We start from the raw sequence: 17991 nt of genomic DNA on the forward strand, positions 1-17991 counted from the left end.
AATTCCAGGATTCCTTTCCAAAAATGGCTACAGGTTCATCTTTTGAAGATGTGTGTGCGTGTTTGCACATACCATCTAAGAAGCCAGAAGAAGTCAGCTTTTTACGATGCGCACGAGCATAATCTTGAAGGTTAGGTGCACTTGAAGAACCCCCGAGCACCATCGTGCTAAACAGCCCAGCACAATGAGACCCTAATGGGGGTTAGAGAAAATACATACAACAACCACGAGTTCCAGGACGTTGACCAGGGAATGCATGCAGCATGCATTTACACGAGGTTCTTGCCACAGAGACATTGTGCAGCCAAATACAGGTTCACATAATACTTGTAATGTCTCTTGGTACAATGAAGCCATAAAAACAAATGTGCAATATACAGTTCTGGCACAAAGGAACACATTTCATCAAAAAGATTAATGCTGGCACCAAAAGCTCTTGATGCATAGGTTAGGTAGAATGTGGTGAAACTACCTTAAGTTCAAATTTATTTGTAATAAGGTTCATACTGTATATATAGTTTGACTGACTCTCTAGATAGTGACATTTTCCTAATATAAACCAATAATTTCAATGTATACATTTTTTATTATAGATAAAAGAGAATCACAATCTTATGTTATGCAAAAACTTATGTTGAAAGTGTGGTGAGAACCAAAATGTATACGAGCAAGAACGTCATTAATACAATTCAGTACAATTACGTTTTAAATGTCTGTTTTCTTTTAGTTAACCTTAAGCTGAAAGTGTATATTACACTTTTGTTATTTATGTACATCATAAGGTATGTGTTATGTTCAATATGTGCAGCAAAATGAACAGCATACAGTGAGGGAAAAAAGTATTTGATCCCCTGCTGATTTTGTACGTTTGCCCACTGACAAAGAAATGATCAGTCTATAATTTTAATGGTAGGTGTATTTTAACAGTGAGAGACAGAATAACAACAACAAAAATCCAGAAAAATGCATTTCAAAAAAGTTATAAATTGATTTGCATGTTAATGAGGGAAATAAGTATTTGATCCCCTATCAATCAGCAAGATTTCTGGCTCCCAGGTGTCTTTTATACAGGTAATGAGCTGAGATTAGGAGCACTCTCTTAAAGGGAGTGCTCCTAATCTCAGCTCGTTACCTGTATAAAGACACCTGTCCACAGAAGCAATCAATCAATCAGATTCCAAGCTCTCCACCATGGCCAAGACCAAAGAGCTGTCCAAGGATGTCAGGGACAAGATTGTAGACCTACACAAGGCTGGAATGGGCTACAAGACCATCGCCAAGCAGCTTGGTGAGAAGGTGACAACAGTTGGTGCGATTATTCGCAAATGGAAGAAACGCAAAATAACTGTCAGTCTCCCTCGGTCTGGGGCTCCATGCAAGATCTCACCTCGTGGAGTTTCAATGATCATGAGAACGGTGAGGAATCGGCCCAGAACTACACGGGAGGATCTTGTTAATGATCTCAAGGCAGCTGGGACCATAGTCACCAAGAAAACAATTGGTTACACACTACGCCGTGAAGGACTGAAATCCTGCAGCGCCCGCAAGGTCCCCCTGTTCAAGAAAGCACATGTACAGGCCCATCTGAAGTTTGCCAATGAACATCTGAATGATTCAGAGGAGAACTGGGTGAAAATGGTCAGATGAGACCAAAATCGAGCTCTTTGGCATCAACTCAACTCGCCGTGTTTGGAAGAGGAGGAATGACCCCAAGAACACCATCCCCACCGTCAAACATGGAGGTGGAAACATTATGCTTTGGGGGTGTTTTTCTGCTAAGGGGACAGGACAACTGCACCGCATCAAAGGGATGATGGACGGGGCCATGTACCATCAAATCTTGGGTGAGAACCTCCTTCCCTCAGCCAGGGCATTGAAAATGGGTCATGGATGGGTATTCCAGCATGACAATGACCCAAAACACACAGCCAAGGCAACAAAGGAGTGGCTCAAGAAGAAGCACATTAAGGTCCTGGAGTGGCCTAGCCAGTCTCCAGACCTTAATCTCATAGAAAATCTGTGGAGGGAGCTGAAGGTTCGAGTTGCCAAACGTCAGCCTCGAAACCTTAATGACTTGGAGAGGATCTGCAAAGAGGAGTGGGACAAAATCCCTCCTTAGATGTAGTTGGCCACCAGGTTTGCACACAAGAAACGTCTGACCTCTGTGATTGCCAACCAGGGTTTTGCCACCAAGTACTAAGTCGAAGGGGTCAAATACTTATTTCCCTCATTAACATGCAAATCAATTTATAACTTTTTTGAAATGCGTTTTTCTGGATTTGTGTTGTTGTTATTCTGTCTCTCACTGTTAAAATACACCTACCATTAAAATTATAGACTGATCATTTCTTTGTCAGTGGGCAAACGTACAAAATCAGCAGGGGATCAAATACTTTTTCCCCTCACTGTATTTAAAAAGCATTCCTCAGGGCCTTGCTCTCTAGCACCCAATTGTGCTTTACTAGAAAGCTGCACTTCTATTTATAACATAACAAAATGTAAATTAATGCAAAATTAACTATTAATAGAACCTAAAACAATAAAGATACCCCTTTTTCCTTCTCAATGTGAATATGTATTTAACATAACATTTGTTTTGTTTTCTTATACATTTCCCACTGTACAATGGACATTACCAGCATGTGTGAGAATTATAGTCAGAGCTGCAATGAGTTGTCTATTATGTGGCAAAAACCTTTTCTATAATGTTATACATTATTCTATAAACTCAATTGACATACTTTTAGTTTAATTTCACCAGGCATCATAACACATTCAGCAAATTATTCAAGTACAATTAAAAGCTGTAAAAAGCAGTTTTTGCTCAGAGAACTAATGTTACAAGGAAAAGTAGTATTGCAGATGGTGAGATACAAAATAAATACATTTTTTTAACAATAACTTGTTTGAAATTGCATTCCCTTATATTACGAAGTGCAAAACTCTCAACGCATTAATGCATGGAATTAATGAAGGCTTCAAGACTGAGCAACATCCTTTTCAAACCTGTGTGTGGCCATTGACTAGCATAGTAAAAATAGACTAGGAAATTACTTTAAAATATATTTATCAAGCTTGGTTTTATAGTGTTCTTGAGGAGTGAAAAGTACATGAAGTATATAGATACATGGTAATTATGCAATAAATACAAAGAAAGAGCAGGAACAACAATCCTTACCTATCCCAGTGTGTTTCTGATCAGCATGCAGTCTGCTAACCCGCGTGTGGCTGTTGTTCTCAGACAAGACCTATATTAGTGAAAACCAGAAAATATTACAGCATTTTAGTACTAATACAATACTGCTTTATGTCTAAAACTTTGATTAAACAGAGGCCTGTCCGGACAGACGAATGTTAATAAGCCAGAGCGACAATGTTAGTGAAGTGAAAATTGAAAAAAAAGAAGAGGAGATTTCATGCAACATCCCCAAGACTGAAGGGTGTCCATTCCATGTATGAGATCCTTGCAATTATAGAGGACAAGGCTGACATCAAGGATGAGAAGGATGCAGGTGGACGGAGAGACATGACAACAGTACGCATTTATGAGCCAGGTTTACAATCAAGAGTGAGTGGCTTTTACCAGATATTTACTGCACCTGTCATAAAGAAAGGAGAAAAAACAAAAACAAAAAACAAACAAAAAAAAATAATAGACATTTTTACAGAATGTGATTAGGGTTTCATGAAGATCCCAGTGCAAATTTTAAATAAACACACCCTGTTTTGTGCAAAACCTCATTCCTGATCCTATAACAGGTGGGTTTCATCTGTTGAATGTACATCATGGACTGATGAAACTGTACCCAACTTCCACACCTGATGATTGGATGCAGAGCTTACCTGTAAGCTTTGCTGTGAGTGCATAGGGTTTTCTTTGTGTTTATTTAAACTGTGCTACTTCCACAAGATGACTAAACAGGTGAAAATTCCACTAGTTGTACATACACAGGGAAAATCTGTAGCATTTTGAGCAAAATGTAACTGTACCAAATTTAGTTTGCTCTGTTTAAAGAAATAATGTATTACCTTCGTGAAATATTTGTGCAAGCAACATGTTAGCAAACTGGTCAAGCACAACTAATAATAACCATTGTGTGGAATCCAAAGCAGTCTGAAGTCAAATGTGCCCTTTTGTTAAAAAAAAAAATCTGCTTTCTTACTCCAATGACTAGGACAAATCCAAAGCATGCAATGCTTACAGAATGCTTCAAGAACACAGTCCTGAAATACACACCCAATAATTGACAAAGATTGTTCTTGATTCTATAACTCATTCAGAAACCAGAACATTGTTTTAGATCCACACCTCCTGAGCACTCCAGTGCCAGATGTGGTTGTATTCAGTGTATGGGCACCTTTGATTCATTCACATGTTATTACATCATCTGTAAGAACAATCTCCCAAAACTACTTTTTAATAATCTAAATAACCTCACTAGCAAAAACAAAGCACCCGCAGCTTTTGGATTGTAAAGTATTTTAAGGCCTCAATAATTCTGATACATGTAAGCACCAGGGTTGGATCGAATAATAACAACAACAACAACAACAACAACTAGAAGTTGCATGCAACCGTTCGGCTTGAATCGGCAGGTTACGGGATTTTAGAGTATATGCTTGTATTTTTCAAGGTGTGCATTTCAATTTGAATGGATTTAAGTATACATTTGTAGTTTGTATGCTTATTTCAAGGCATATATTTGTAGTTTGTATGCTTGTGTTATTCAAGATGTGGCAATCCATTTTTATTGGTGTACAATATTGAACAACCATAAAAGTATGACAAGAGACAATAATGTGCACAAAGTTTCACATGTGCCCTGCAAGTGGTTTAGATGTGTGTAAAAATGGGAACAGTATAAAAAAAACGCAATATGGCCAGCCAACCATGTGACCAGACCGTGAAGCTATGAAAGTGGTTTCAGCTCTTAGGTGAAGTTTCAAATAGTTGGTAAATTCAGTTTCATGAGTATAACATAATTCCACTGAGAAATTTTGCAACGTATGTATGCAATGCAACGCAATATTTTGATTGGCCACAAATGTGATGGAGTATCATACAAGTGTCATGCATGCAATATTTCAAAACAGTGGGCCTCACGGTTGCAGACATGAAATTGACTAAAGTTAATCATAAAATGCAATATGGCTGCCATACCGTGCAAGTGATAAGACTTTCCTTTAACAAGTTTAAAAGTAGGTCAAAAGGGAACAATCCACAATATGTTTCAGATTGGATAATATGGCCACCACATCACATGGACACTGGTGACAAAACTCACCACAAACAAACCATAGCACTAATATAAGAATTAAACACATTTTGGTGAGTTTTTGATTAAGGATGGAGTCAAATGCAAAATATGTAAATATGTATTTTACATTTATGAAATATAGCTTTACCAGTATCACATATGCAAAGTTCAGCACACTAGACCATAGAATAGCTTGATATGTGTACTGTATTAAAATGTGCAGAAAATGTATAACGTGTGACAGGTTGCATATGTTATTTTTCAGGAGCCACAGCAGCCAAGTGGAGCAACTCACCTTGAACAAACTTGGTAGTACTCCATACTAGTATCACACATGGCAAATTTTGGCAAAGTGGACCTTACAGTTCTAGAGGAGAAGTTGCAGGAAAGTTCATTGAATGACACAACATGGCCGCCAAACCGTGAGTCCAAGCAACTGCTTTTGAACAACCCGTAAGACTAGGACAATAATGTGCACAAAGTTTCACATGTGTCCTGGAAGTGGTTTATGAAAATATTTTTGTTTCAATGCTGTAAAATATCGCAGCTGCAGCATGTGACCAGCATTGTTAGTTTTCATTGGCATTGAAGGTATCAAAGTACTCTACAAAACTGCCATGTTTCGGGAGTTTTCATGCAACTTTGAGTGTGCAATTAATTTTTGCGTAATGGAGTTGATTTCCTTGGGGCAAAAAAGGTAGCCCACTCTACACAGTGATTTTCCCATTTTGATTAAATGAAGAGAATTGTCCATAAATTATGTGCTAATATGTGGAAATGTAAACAGACATAACAGAAAAGAAACAAAAGAAACAGCCTCAAAACAGGGAACTGAGAGAAAAGGGCACTTTAAAATTGTAAAGAAGAACTGTGATTGAGTTCTGGCAAAAGTAAGCACCAGGCCAGTGACAGTAACGAAGAACATCCCACCCCCTTTAATTATTTTAACTTCATTCAAAATTAAACATACCAATTACAGTTTCAATGTTATTAAAATTTGTACCCAGCATTAAAACTGAGCCAGTCTCAAAGGACAACTAATGCATTCTTGACAACAGATTAATGCAAGGAAAGGGGCTATAGTTGGTAAATCATTAAAATAATACAGCAAATGTATTACTTATAATCAACTGATATTCAGGTAAAGTCAGCAAATGTATTATTTGAGAGACTCAAAAATAGTTTAATTAAGACTACAGCAGAATAAAGTCATGTGCTTGACAGCCAAATACTTAAAAGAGGAATCCTAAACCATTCTGTGCTAATTTGCATGGATTTACAGTCTGAGGTAAAAAGGTAATATTTGGTTCATTTAAAAAAGTTAAAACACATATATATTTAAAAAAGGAACTTAAGAAGACAGGAATTATAATAATAATAGTTTTTGTTAAGTACCGGAATTAAGAACCAGGTCAGTTATATATGACACTAAATAAAAAAAAACAGACACTAAACTATAAAAGGAATGTTACTGGGAAAGGGTCAAATCTTATAAAAAAAATGCAGTTTAAAATTTAGCAGTGAGAGCCTTACTAAATCGCTCGATGAAAATTGAACCACACCTTCTGGTTAATAGCTTTCCACTTAACTTAGCGGCGCCTTTTCTGTGTATATTAAAACACCATCTCTACTGCAAGTTAACTGGAACACATTGGGTTAAAACCAGCTCCCTAGACTTTACTCATCTTCACAAAAGATAAAGAAAAAAGCATACAAAATTTGAAATACAAAAAATATTAAAATATCTAAAATATTGATCTTTTCAGTTATCTGCAGATTAGGTGTCCTTTTTGACTGCTGTAATGCATTTTATATGCGCAAAAATATGTATGTTGTTTAAAGAATGAATAAATATTAAAAACCTGTTGCCATGAGCCAAAAATAGTGGATGTGAAAGCCAGTGATTTGGGGGAGACAGGGGAGGAAGTTATTTGATCCCCTGATCTGCGTCTTCGACGCCCAGTACCCACACCACAGGTGTAATGAATCCAGGTACCAATAGACTCAGGGCTAGACACACTCAGGGGGCTCTCTTCCTGGAAGTGAGAAAGGGGGCAAAAACAGCAAAATCATGCAAAGTTAGAAACAATCCAGCTAAATGCTTCATCAACATCCTGCAGTATGTCCTTCCTGCTTTTCAAAAACTTTTAATCAAACGTGGCCAGCTGGTGTCTCATTATATTCCCTCTGAAACGGGGACTGAAAGCAAAGTAAAAATCAATATTTGGCTGGACTTTCACTTTGTAAATCTGTCCTAGGATGCCTAATTCTAACGGATTATGATATTGCTGTTTTAAATGTGTAACTATTCATATTGATCTAGGCTACTTCCAGGACTCACACAAATATATTTTTGACTACATAAATAATGGTCACACAATTATGGTCATTGAAACCATTTTGTTATTTGTGTTTCTGGATTTGATTTAGTCCTGAAATCATGGAGGTATAACTTTGAACATTCAAATTAAATGTTCAGTTGAATGTTTGCTTGAGAAGGAAATCAAATTTTCCATTACCATTTCCAAAAGAAAAATGGCACATGCGAGAATTTGGCATAATAAGCCAGACTGCTAAGTGCAGGTCCTTTCAGCTCTAAGTCAAGACTACAGGTAGCCCAAATAGGTGCAGCATGGAACAAGATGATGCTTTCTCTTTTGTCCCCCATTTGACTTATTTTTTTCACTTAACGTGGATAAATACAACAGGGTAAGTCCAGTCATCTTAACCTAGGGCCAACCAAAGGTGTGCTTATGTAGTTTTAAGTGAAAAATATAAACAAAACTGGACCTTTGCTTCAAGCATATGTACATATCTGCAACACATTTTTGTAAAATTGTGAACAGGCTTTAAAATGCTTTGCATCATATTGACAATAAATAAATATAAACCATTCTAAAAATGTATTGTGAAATGATTAACAAGACATGGTTACAGAATACATCAAAACTGGAGAAAAAAAAGCAATCTAGTTTTCATTCAAATTGTACTGGGTAAGTAAGATTATATTTAATCTCCCCAAATACATTATACTGCATTCCAAATGCTTCATTTTCTCTGAACCGAGTGGTTTGTACCTAGATACCTTCAAGTAATTTGGTTCTTTCACGTTAAATTAAATAATCAGAAATTGCACAAAAAGCACAAACAATAATGGTTATAAGAATTTCTTAATAACTGTGATGGGCCATGCAACCTACTTTCCTGGAACTGTAAAACAAAAACAACAAAAAAGAACAACAAAAAATTGCATACTTAAATTCATGCAAGGTACAATGGAATAATGTGGTTGTGCCTGATAAGAGTATTATTTGTGGTATGAAATGGCAAATTAGAAGGTCATGTGGGAGAAGTAGGGTTGCCAAAATTATGGATTTAAGGAAGGCACATAAATTGTGAACATGACTATGATGTTTCGTAAGAATGTGTATTATATTTTAAAGTATGTAAATACTGCTGGTTTCTTAGTTTTTCTCCACACCCCAGGCTGTCGCTATGACATTCTGAAAAACATGCAAGGTTTTATGCACTACTCATCAAATTTCACTTACATTTTCAGTACATTAAAGATTTTGGCCATTGCTTAACAATCGGAGTAATTAAAAAAAAAAAAAAAAAAAAAACTATAATGCTTTTTACCCCCTCCCTCTACTTCACTTATACAGAGGCCTGTCCTGTTAATACGAGTAGCCTGCAAAGAAGTATATTGTTGGATTTCTCCACTTCCACACCTATTGTATGAATGTGTTGTACATAACCAATGGGCCCCCCACATGGTGCAAAATGCCAAACTATGTGTCTCCTGCATGTGGTATTTCTCTGCAGTTGTATTTCCTCTGTCAGTGCTGCTCATTTTAATGACAGGGCTCTGTATCCGCACAAAACTACACATCCTCATTCAGAGAGGATTAGAACTTGTCTTGTATCTTTAAAACATTTTAAGTTAAAAAAATGGAGTGAACAATTGTACATCTGCAGTTGTGAAATAAGAAAAGCTACATGAATATATATTCATATATTTTCCATAAATAAAGCTGTAAGAAAATTGGAATAAAGCAGGGTTAAAAACATTTAAATTTACATTTACATTTTAAACTTGACAGAGAGAGAAACTGACTTAAAGAGAATATTAATTTAGCTAACCGTTTCCTTACTGCTTCATTTCAGACTACAGTTATAACTGAAACTGAATAAAACATTACAATCAAAACATACATATATGCACAATCCTGATTTATTTGTTTTTAAATTATAATAATACAAAAATAAAAACATACAATTTTATTTAAAAATGTAGGGCTGTAAAATACATTACTATATACTACAGTAGCAAACTGTGTGCAGCAAACAAGCAGTTTGAGATTGACTGGCACAGATTTACATTGACTACTCTATGCTTTGCTACATCATGCAAGCAGACTAAGCAAATGTTGTTCAGAAATGGTGCAGAAGTACTTACTTCAACTGAGCCAATTTTTTTGGAGCGGGGGAGAGGGGACTTTCTGTGGATGTAGATTGGATCAGAGACCATGGGTCTGAACATCATCAGGGCTCTGTCGGGCTCATCTCTTTTGGCCGCACCGGACTCCTCATCGCTGTCGTTCTGGGACTTTTTCTTTGAACCCTCGTTCTACAGGTGAAGAGAATTGGATCGACATCAAGCAACTTGAAGTATCTGTGCATTCATACTGAGTGAACAAATAACTGTAACTGCAACTGTGTCTCAGCCAACCTCACCCCCGGTCACCAGATCACTTCCGCTGACCCTGACGGTACTTTCACTACAGCCTCAGAAACAACATGCATAGATTTATATCTATAAATCAGTGAAAATCAGTCCTCCAGAATACATTTTTGGGGAAAATTATTGAAGTATATCAAATATTTCTGTATCAATTTGCAAAGGTATTGCATATGATAGTCATAGGTTTATATGAACCCTTCTACAGTAAATAAGCATGTCCACTGCACCATCAATTACTTCATTCCTTATCAAAGTACTAAGAACATGTATTGATGATATTGTCCCCACCTCACGTGAAGCTGGTCTGTATCCAAATCCTGAAGGCAGATTTTTATCTTCCTCACATCCCTTGGCTCCTGGGCTAAAATGCAGTTCAACATGAAATCGGTCCTCCGATGAAGGGTCCTAGACGTTTACGAAAAACACTGTCAGAATAAAAGTACGTTTTCTTTGCCGTTCACAGAACTTTTTGAAAATTTAAAAGTTATACCTTGTTTGGATCCTCATAGAGCATAATGACAATCTGGGTCATGTAGTTGAGCTCACTAACAACACTGAGATAATCCATGGCTCTCTTCCACTGATCGTCTTTCGTCTCCTACAAAGAAACATACCTGTCAGTTTAAATTTCCAGAAGCCAAATTCAATGTATTAAAATTGTAATGCATGATGTATATCATAGGTAAAACAAATGTGATTATCTAGTTTTTAAATAAATAAAAGTCATAAAGGGTATAACCACAGAAATAAGCTTAATATAGCATGTCAAAGTCATTATTTAGACAGACCTGGGCATGCTTTCATTTACTGTGCAAATTAATCCTAAAAAAACATTCCAACATTAAATGCATAGTCATTTAAACAAAACTATTCATACTCAAATGTTATGTTAGTATTATCAGGGGAAAACATAATTGATGAAGACATTAGTTTCATTTAATATGAGAACATGGACTTACATCACATAAAGCCCCGAAGCGCAGTATAGAAAGCAGGGAATGCACGTGACTCTCACTGGTGAAGTATAACCTCGTGCGAACATGGCGTTCTGGTGACATCACTCCTCTGGAATATCTGCAAGAGAAAGATAATATACAATAAATGTAAAAGGCTTGCATAAATGTTGCATTTCAACCTAGTATAAATGAAAGAAGTATACTGGAGAACTCTGAAGAGTGAAAAATACATTCTGTGACTACAAGAAGGACTTTCTTTGGTCTATCAGGGTATCAGGGTTGAGTTGATGGGATTGTGAGTTTTCCAAACGCCGAGCCTTACACTGGATGAAGCTTGTTGACCGTGTCGTCGTCCTGTGTTCTCTGCAGGTCTGAGCGAATTTTCCGTATCAGAGGAGTGCAGTAACCTTTGGCAATGTCCAGTTTTTCAGCTTGGGCTATACCATATTCCTACAAGAGAAAGTAAACCCAACTTGCTGAGCTATACAAAAATGGTGAAACCAATTCTAAACGAGCATACAAAAAAATAATATCCAAAAGCTTTTATGTACCCGTGACTACCGTACAATAATTTGAAACCGGTTAGAGGCCTAGATTTTGAGATACAGGACCTAGGCATATTGGTATCTTTTTAAATAATCTTCTCTCGCCGTCTCAGGGTTAAATTAACATAACTTACTTTTAGAAATTGCAATAATGTAGTACCTCAGAGCATTTAACTACCTTAGAGTTGAGATCATTATTGATTATATATAAACAATGATTCAAGGGTATGGTGTGACTATTTTAAGCTGATTCAGTGCACATATCACCCACACATATTTATAGTTTCGGTCAACCGCAATTTAATTAAAATATAGCAACTTTATGGAAATCACCTGAGGAATGACAATGTCTGCCAGCGCCTTTGAAAGTCGATATATCTCCATTGTGTTTTCCAGTTTTAAGGAGCTGTTGTGCTGTACATCGTATTTAATACAGTCATAAATGTCAGGAATTTTGCTGATGTCATATCTTCCGTTCTTCATTTTAAAGTCTTTCTCCAGCTTTGCCCACCTACGTAGCATGAGCTCCAGAGTCTCACTGTGGTAAAGTTGTATATCTAAACAGGACAAAGGATACAAAGGAACACAAGTGCATGAGCGATGCAGGAAATACAAGAGATTCATTCAATAAATGGCAAATGTCTTGGCTATCTAAAATAAAAACTTACCTGAAATAAACACCTTACCTAAACTAATGAACTTATGGATGTATTTTAAAACTACAGGTAAGATACTGAAAATGCATCTATTCTGGAAAACCGAAGTGTTGAATTTACCTGCTGACTTGGGGTCTTCCATTCTCTGTCGAATCTGAGATGTCAAGCTCTGGATCAGGGAGTAGACCTTATCGCACGTTTTGACGGGATTCTTAATCATCTGCATTGACTTGATCAGAGATGTGCTGGTAGTTGGTGCTAGCTGGAGGAGAAACAAACATTTAAAATCATATGAAACATACATTGCATAACAAAATAAACTGATGCTTGAAAAAAAATGTATAAATGTAGTCAAAATTATGGGACCACATGGAAAATCTTATTTGGAATTAAGCTGCATTGATGTGTCGCCAATGGAGACAGTGATGTAAGTTAATGTCTGGCACTGTAGCAGCACTCTGCCCAGTGACATCGGCAGATTCCTCGTCTTCACTAACCTTTTCATAGTCCTCGGTGGTGAAGTCCCGGTCTCTCTGCAGGATCTCATGTAGTCGGGCCTTGACACGCTGCTGGCAGCTGCTCAGAGAGTCACTGTCGCTGTCCAGCAGGCCATTCATGTTGGCACTTTTTACCATCTGGACCAAGATGGGAGTCAGCTCGCCTTCCAGGGCTAGAAGACCCTAGGGTCACACAAGTTTTTAGTCAAACATCAATCATACAGACACAGTATATATTGTTAAATTTCATCAAACTGCATTACATTACTTTTTTAATTTTCAATGTCACATTAGTTGTTCACATTTACATAAAGAACTTGCCTATGATTAACACAATGACTCCCACTCTCTTTCATTGCTCAAAAGCATGAAATGGAAAGTTTAACTCAAAAAAGTCTCCTACTTTGCTTTTGGTTTTCACCTGGGGAAAATAAAATGAGCGTTTAAAGAACAGGATTCCACATCGACACAAGTACATTATAAGGAATGCAGCTCTTACCTTGGCAAAAGCAGCAGCAGTCATTTGAACTCTGCCTTCATCCGAAGCGTAAATCTTCAGGTCATGGCGATAAGTACTATGCAAGCGGAGTAAACCACAGCCAGGGAATCCTGCATAGTCACCTGCAAATTAATCAACATTGGAATCCAGTGATGGTACATCCCACATTAAGGATTGTTTTGAGCTGTTCAGTTTGTCCAGCAGAGGGTGCCATAGGTGGACTGATGCCAGGTTTGCCTGTTCCACCCATCTCTCCTGGAGACTTGATAGGCAGGGCTTGGACTCATCCGACATCAACATCACAGTGCCTGATTAACTGATTAACTATGCAAAGATTGTGTGTACCTTCTGATTTAGTGAATTAATTTTCTTTTAGGGGATTTGTTTTAAAAATGCTTTTCTCTCTGCTGTTCAGATGTCCCTGGATTTATCCATGGTTTTATGGCCTTGACTGCAGATACTGTCTACAATGTGGAATTATTAATAAACATACACAAAAAAAATATCCATCACCTGATACAATATGTATGCATTCATTATAATTTTATTCTGAGATTTTAAACTCATCGTGACCTATCAACAGTGCATTTATTTCCCACATTATCGCTGGTGAGTGAGGGACTGGGGCCAGTCGAGTTTACCTTGTCCTCCGGGGTACATACACCTGAAGGCCCTGCCCAGCTCTTCTGCCTGCACCCTGCCAGCAGGCGTCAGCTCACCACCCCACTTCAGCACCAGCAGGAGGGACGGGTCATCTCGACGGTTGTCTGTGACGAAAAAAGGGTCACCTGAGGCTATCGAGTAAAACTGATCGCAACTGCTAATAGCATTCAACATACTAATATTAAGTTCTTTTGCCAGGGTTTGCCATTGATGATGCACAAGCACATCTTCATTGCACCTCAACAACAGCAACAAACAGAGACTTAGAAAGTGCATGTACCAGGCTTTGACCACAAGTATTATCCTTACCCTCTTCTTCGCTGGATGTCTTTGGGCACCCATGAGGAAGATATGTTAACTGGACTTTACGATTGATCCCAGAAAAGCGCCCATACCTGTGAAGAGAATTAACAGTCAGATTTTTATTGTAAACATTCATTGGCCTTGTTCATGCATCATTCTACTAATACTTACATCTCCAAAACGGTTTTAAGTTGTTCAAGTTTAGCTTTACTTTCTTCGATTTCAGAGTCATTATTCTGCCCTAGTTCTGCTAGAAGAAGCCTTGCTATATCCAAAACTTCCTAAAGTGGGGAAGAGAGGAGAACCACATCACCATCAATTAAACAATTCATACACACATACATATTAGTATTCTTAGAATTATATTATTACCTGCAATTGCTTTGGCTTTTTTAGTTTCAATTTTCCAGTTTTATATCCATCACATTTTTCAAACAGATCAAAAAACCTGCAAAAGTAATAAAACAAAAAAGCAGTTTTTATTATCCCATTAGGTTTCCAAATGCAGAGTTCATACACAATGTGTATACATTCATTATTCCCGACTCAAATATCTGAACCTGTATTTGTAATGTTTGTATTTGTAATGTTATCTGTTAAGCTCTGACTTAAGCCACAGATACCCTCTTTCAGTTTAAATATACCGCAGCCTTCAGCAAGGACATGTAGTTACTCATTGAAATGGCTTACTATGCATAGAGACTTGTGATAAATCAGTTAATCTCAACTCCATTTTATAGTTTATTTAGAAGTGCATTTTTAGAAGTAAGTCAGTCCCAGCTCACATAGTCTTTCTGAACACATTGGATAGTGTGGCTGTTTGATTCTGTTACTTCATCGGGCAATTATAATAGTGTATAATAATCTGTGTTACTGAAGGTAAAGTATAAACAGACAAAAGTGTGACAGGGCCAACACACAGAAGATAAGATAACATGTTTTACTTATTAATATTATTTCACTCACTTTTAATAGTTGAAGTACAGACCACTTTAATAAAAAATAATGTAGCGTAATTTAAATTCTGTTAATCAAAAAAATACCTTTGATGTCGAACCTCCATTTTCATTTTCTGTTTTGGAGTTCGATCTCCGTGGCGTATGACAGCAATCACACAACGCAACTCCATCCTAAATGATGACAAGAGTACAATTAACATGAACAAAACAAACAAACAAAAACAAAGTCCCACCAGAACACCTGACTAGAGATTACTGTTTCTTTGTATATTTTAGAGCCAATCAATTATTTTTTGTAATTTTGTAATTTGTAATTATTTTAAATGATTACTATTATTTATTATTATTTTTATTATTATTATGTATTTCTTAGCAGACGCCCTTGTCCAGGCTGACTTACAAAATTACCTAAATTTGCTTTCTTGCCTATGTAGTTATGAATGTTTTTACGGTGGTGTGTTAGTCTTCTGGATCTACCTTTATTTTCTTGGTTTAATAAATGCATAATTGCTTGTGATTATCCTCATGTACCCCAATGACCTTTTGATAAAGTTACGGTTTATATGCTGTAAAACACATCTTGCAGTCTGCAAGTTCTTCTGTCCTGCTTTTAAAACCAGATCCCAGGGTTTTACAGCAAATCAGATTAAAACGTTTTGCTAGAAGATCAAGGCCTATGTTACACAACATAGATGGACATTTCTGATTTGTTACACTAACAACCAAATTAGTGCATCTGTTTGAAAGAATAAACCAGGTATATGTATTTACAAATAAATCATTCATTAAACTCAGTTGAAAAGATGCATTGTTTCACAACATCATGTGAAGAAAATATACAAAAATAACAAAACCGTGGTATACCCACATGGTTCCGGAGGTTGTCGGTACTATAGGAATATCCTCGGCCTCCAGCGGTATTGACCAGGGGATCTGAAACTGTGGTGCGAGCTCTCTCATTATAATGTTCCTGGGGGGTTGAAATAAATACAACATTTTTAAATTATCAAAATAATAAAAATAAAAAACAGAACTGCATTAAACCATTTAAGATGACATATGATAATGATACCCACACAGATATATATATATATATTTATATATTTTTAACACATTTTTCTCATTAGTGAATCTGCACAGAAATGCTCATTGCCAGTTAAGATTAAACACTCTCTCTCATACACAGAGACCTGGAATAGTCATTTGCCATTACTGGAACATGCAGCAATCCTGTTGCCAGGAGACGCTTCAGAGGCAAAGAAAGAACCATGGAAACAAAAGGCACTTCAGAAAGCACAGAAATCTATTTTGTTAACAGATTGAAACTGAACATCGACTGTCTAAAGATGTTTTGTAAGGGTTTTAATTTTGTGTTTAATTGTTTTGTGAACTAAAATAAATTAAGAGATCAAATAAAACTATGAATTATTGATCATTAGGATCACGGAACATGGTGGCATGGTTCAAGCATCCCACAGTTACTCTGCAGTATCACCCAAGGGCTTTGCTGATAAACAATGCAGACGACAGGGGCATTTCAAGACCAAGTGAATATTTCCAAATGTTGGCATCCACGGGGTACTAAACTCGACCGAGTACATTATTCATATCTGGCAACTGACTAAGAAAAATTGCATGCAAATCTCATGCTGCTTCCACTGTGTGTGTAAAATGTGATGCAAGCCAGTGAAAAATCATCAAACCAATTAGTGTTATACAATGAAAGTAGGGATTAATCCATTAATTTGTAAAAACCTAATTTAACCACATCCTTAATGACCGAAACAAACCGAGCACCCCAGAGGAAATAAATATCAAAGAATCTCGGTCAATTGATTGACACAAATCAGATATAAGGTATTTAGTGTTTAATGTATGGTAGCCTTGGCAACTGCACGAGATGCCCTCAGGGACGCTCTTTTTGATCTATTGCAACACTCCGTTCCAGCAAGAAAATTGCCCCTTTCATGCAGAGAATGTTCAATAAGGTCTGAGCTACTGATAAAGCAAAAAAAAATCTAGTTCGCCCTCTGTTTCCAGGAAAGATACAGTTTAATATATCACACTCTGCTTCTATAGGTAGACACTGACATTTCTCTGTAAATACTTTTCTTTCAGACTTTTAATTCAGGAGCAATAAAGATTTAATGAAAGGTTTAACATATAAATATACTGCATTACTTGTATTTTGTCCCCAGACATAGAAAGAGTGACCTCTAGTGGAAGTAAAATTGTAAGTCTGCATTCTCATCAAATCAGAAAACTAGGTCAGAAATAATCCACAGATGATATATTTTTTTGGAGACCAAGTGAATAAATAAATAAAATACACTGCAGAATTACAAAAAGACTACAGACTACATTTATAAATGTAGCATTATATACATACAGCGAGACTACACCATATGTAAAAAGATTGCCAATTTGCAATTATTTTTTTATTCTGGCACCATAAACAGCATTGACATAATGGGAGTGGTGTAACTACTTTGTGGTGCCATCCTCTGCAAAGTAAGAAACGTGTCTGGACAAGAACAGCAATCATGGGCTGCAGCATTACACTCCAGTCCTAGCACAGCACAGAATCAAGCGTGAGGAAGGACTGAGAAGCGGGTTTAATGGGGCGTTTTGGCAGAGGTCAGTTAAGAACAGGCAACACATGCTCAATCCTGTTAGACACTGTCACTGCGACTCTTCATTTGACTGTGAAGCTATTGATCTGTGAGAATCTCACGCCAGTTGTTTGTCAATACACATGTAAGTGAAAATTAAATACACTGATTTGAAGACAATTCTCATATACCATGTGAGAGATGCAAAACAAGGACCAGAAAGAAAACTAAAAAAACTAAATAAACCAACAACAAAAAAAGGAAAACCTCAATGTCAAATCCTAAATCACATTTCTCTC

General features: G+C 36.8%; 1 protein-coding gene across 8 annotated transcripts in view; it reads right to left on the reverse strand.

Annotated features, from left to right (window-relative positions):
• Nucleotides 1-17991, reverse strand: part of ppip5k2 (diphosphoinositol pentakisphosphate kinase 2) — a 43371-nt gene that overhangs the window by 8605 nt on the left and 16775 nt on the right. For 2 of the 8 annotated variants that reach the window (XM_066711252.1, XM_066711250.1), the window contains exons 10-27: nt 15949-16050; nt 15165-15251; nt 14494-14569; nt 14293-14402; nt 14128-14213; nt 13797-13922; nt 13156-13277; nt 12657-12839; nt 12280-12421; nt 11837-12060; nt 11281-11408; nt 10962-11076; nt 10493-10600; nt 10291-10407; nt 9718-9888; nt 7121-7294; nt 3179-3248; nt 73-192 (exon numbers count right to left, since the gene is read on the reverse strand). In XM_066711252.1, the coding sequence (XP_066567349.1) occupies nt 73-192; nt 3179-3248; nt 7121-7294; nt 9718-9888; nt 10291-10407; nt 10493-10600; nt 10962-11076; nt 11281-11408; nt 11837-12060; nt 12280-12421; nt 12657-12839; nt 13156-13277; nt 13797-13922; nt 14128-14213; nt 14293-14402; nt 14494-14569; nt 15165-15251; nt 15949-16050 (2261 nt within the window). The remainder of the gene's footprint in view (nt 1-72; nt 193-3178; nt 3249-7120; nt 7295-9717; nt 9889-10290; nt 10408-10492; nt 10601-10961; nt 11077-11280; nt 11409-11836; nt 12061-12279; nt 12422-12656; nt 12840-13155; nt 13278-13796; nt 13923-14127; nt 14214-14292; nt 14403-14493; nt 14570-15164; nt 15252-15948; nt 16051-17991) is intronic. The other 6 variants (XM_066711256.1, XM_066711254.1, XM_066711255.1 and 3 more) reach the window with 3 other exon arrangements.

The sequence above is a fragment of the Amia ocellicauda genome, chromosome 8 (assembly GCF_036373705.1).
Source record: "Amia ocellicauda isolate fAmiCal2 chromosome 8, fAmiCal2.hap1, whole genome shotgun sequence".
NCBI classification, from domain to species: Eukaryota; Metazoa; Chordata; class Actinopteri; order Amiiformes; family Amiidae; genus Amia; species Amia ocellicauda.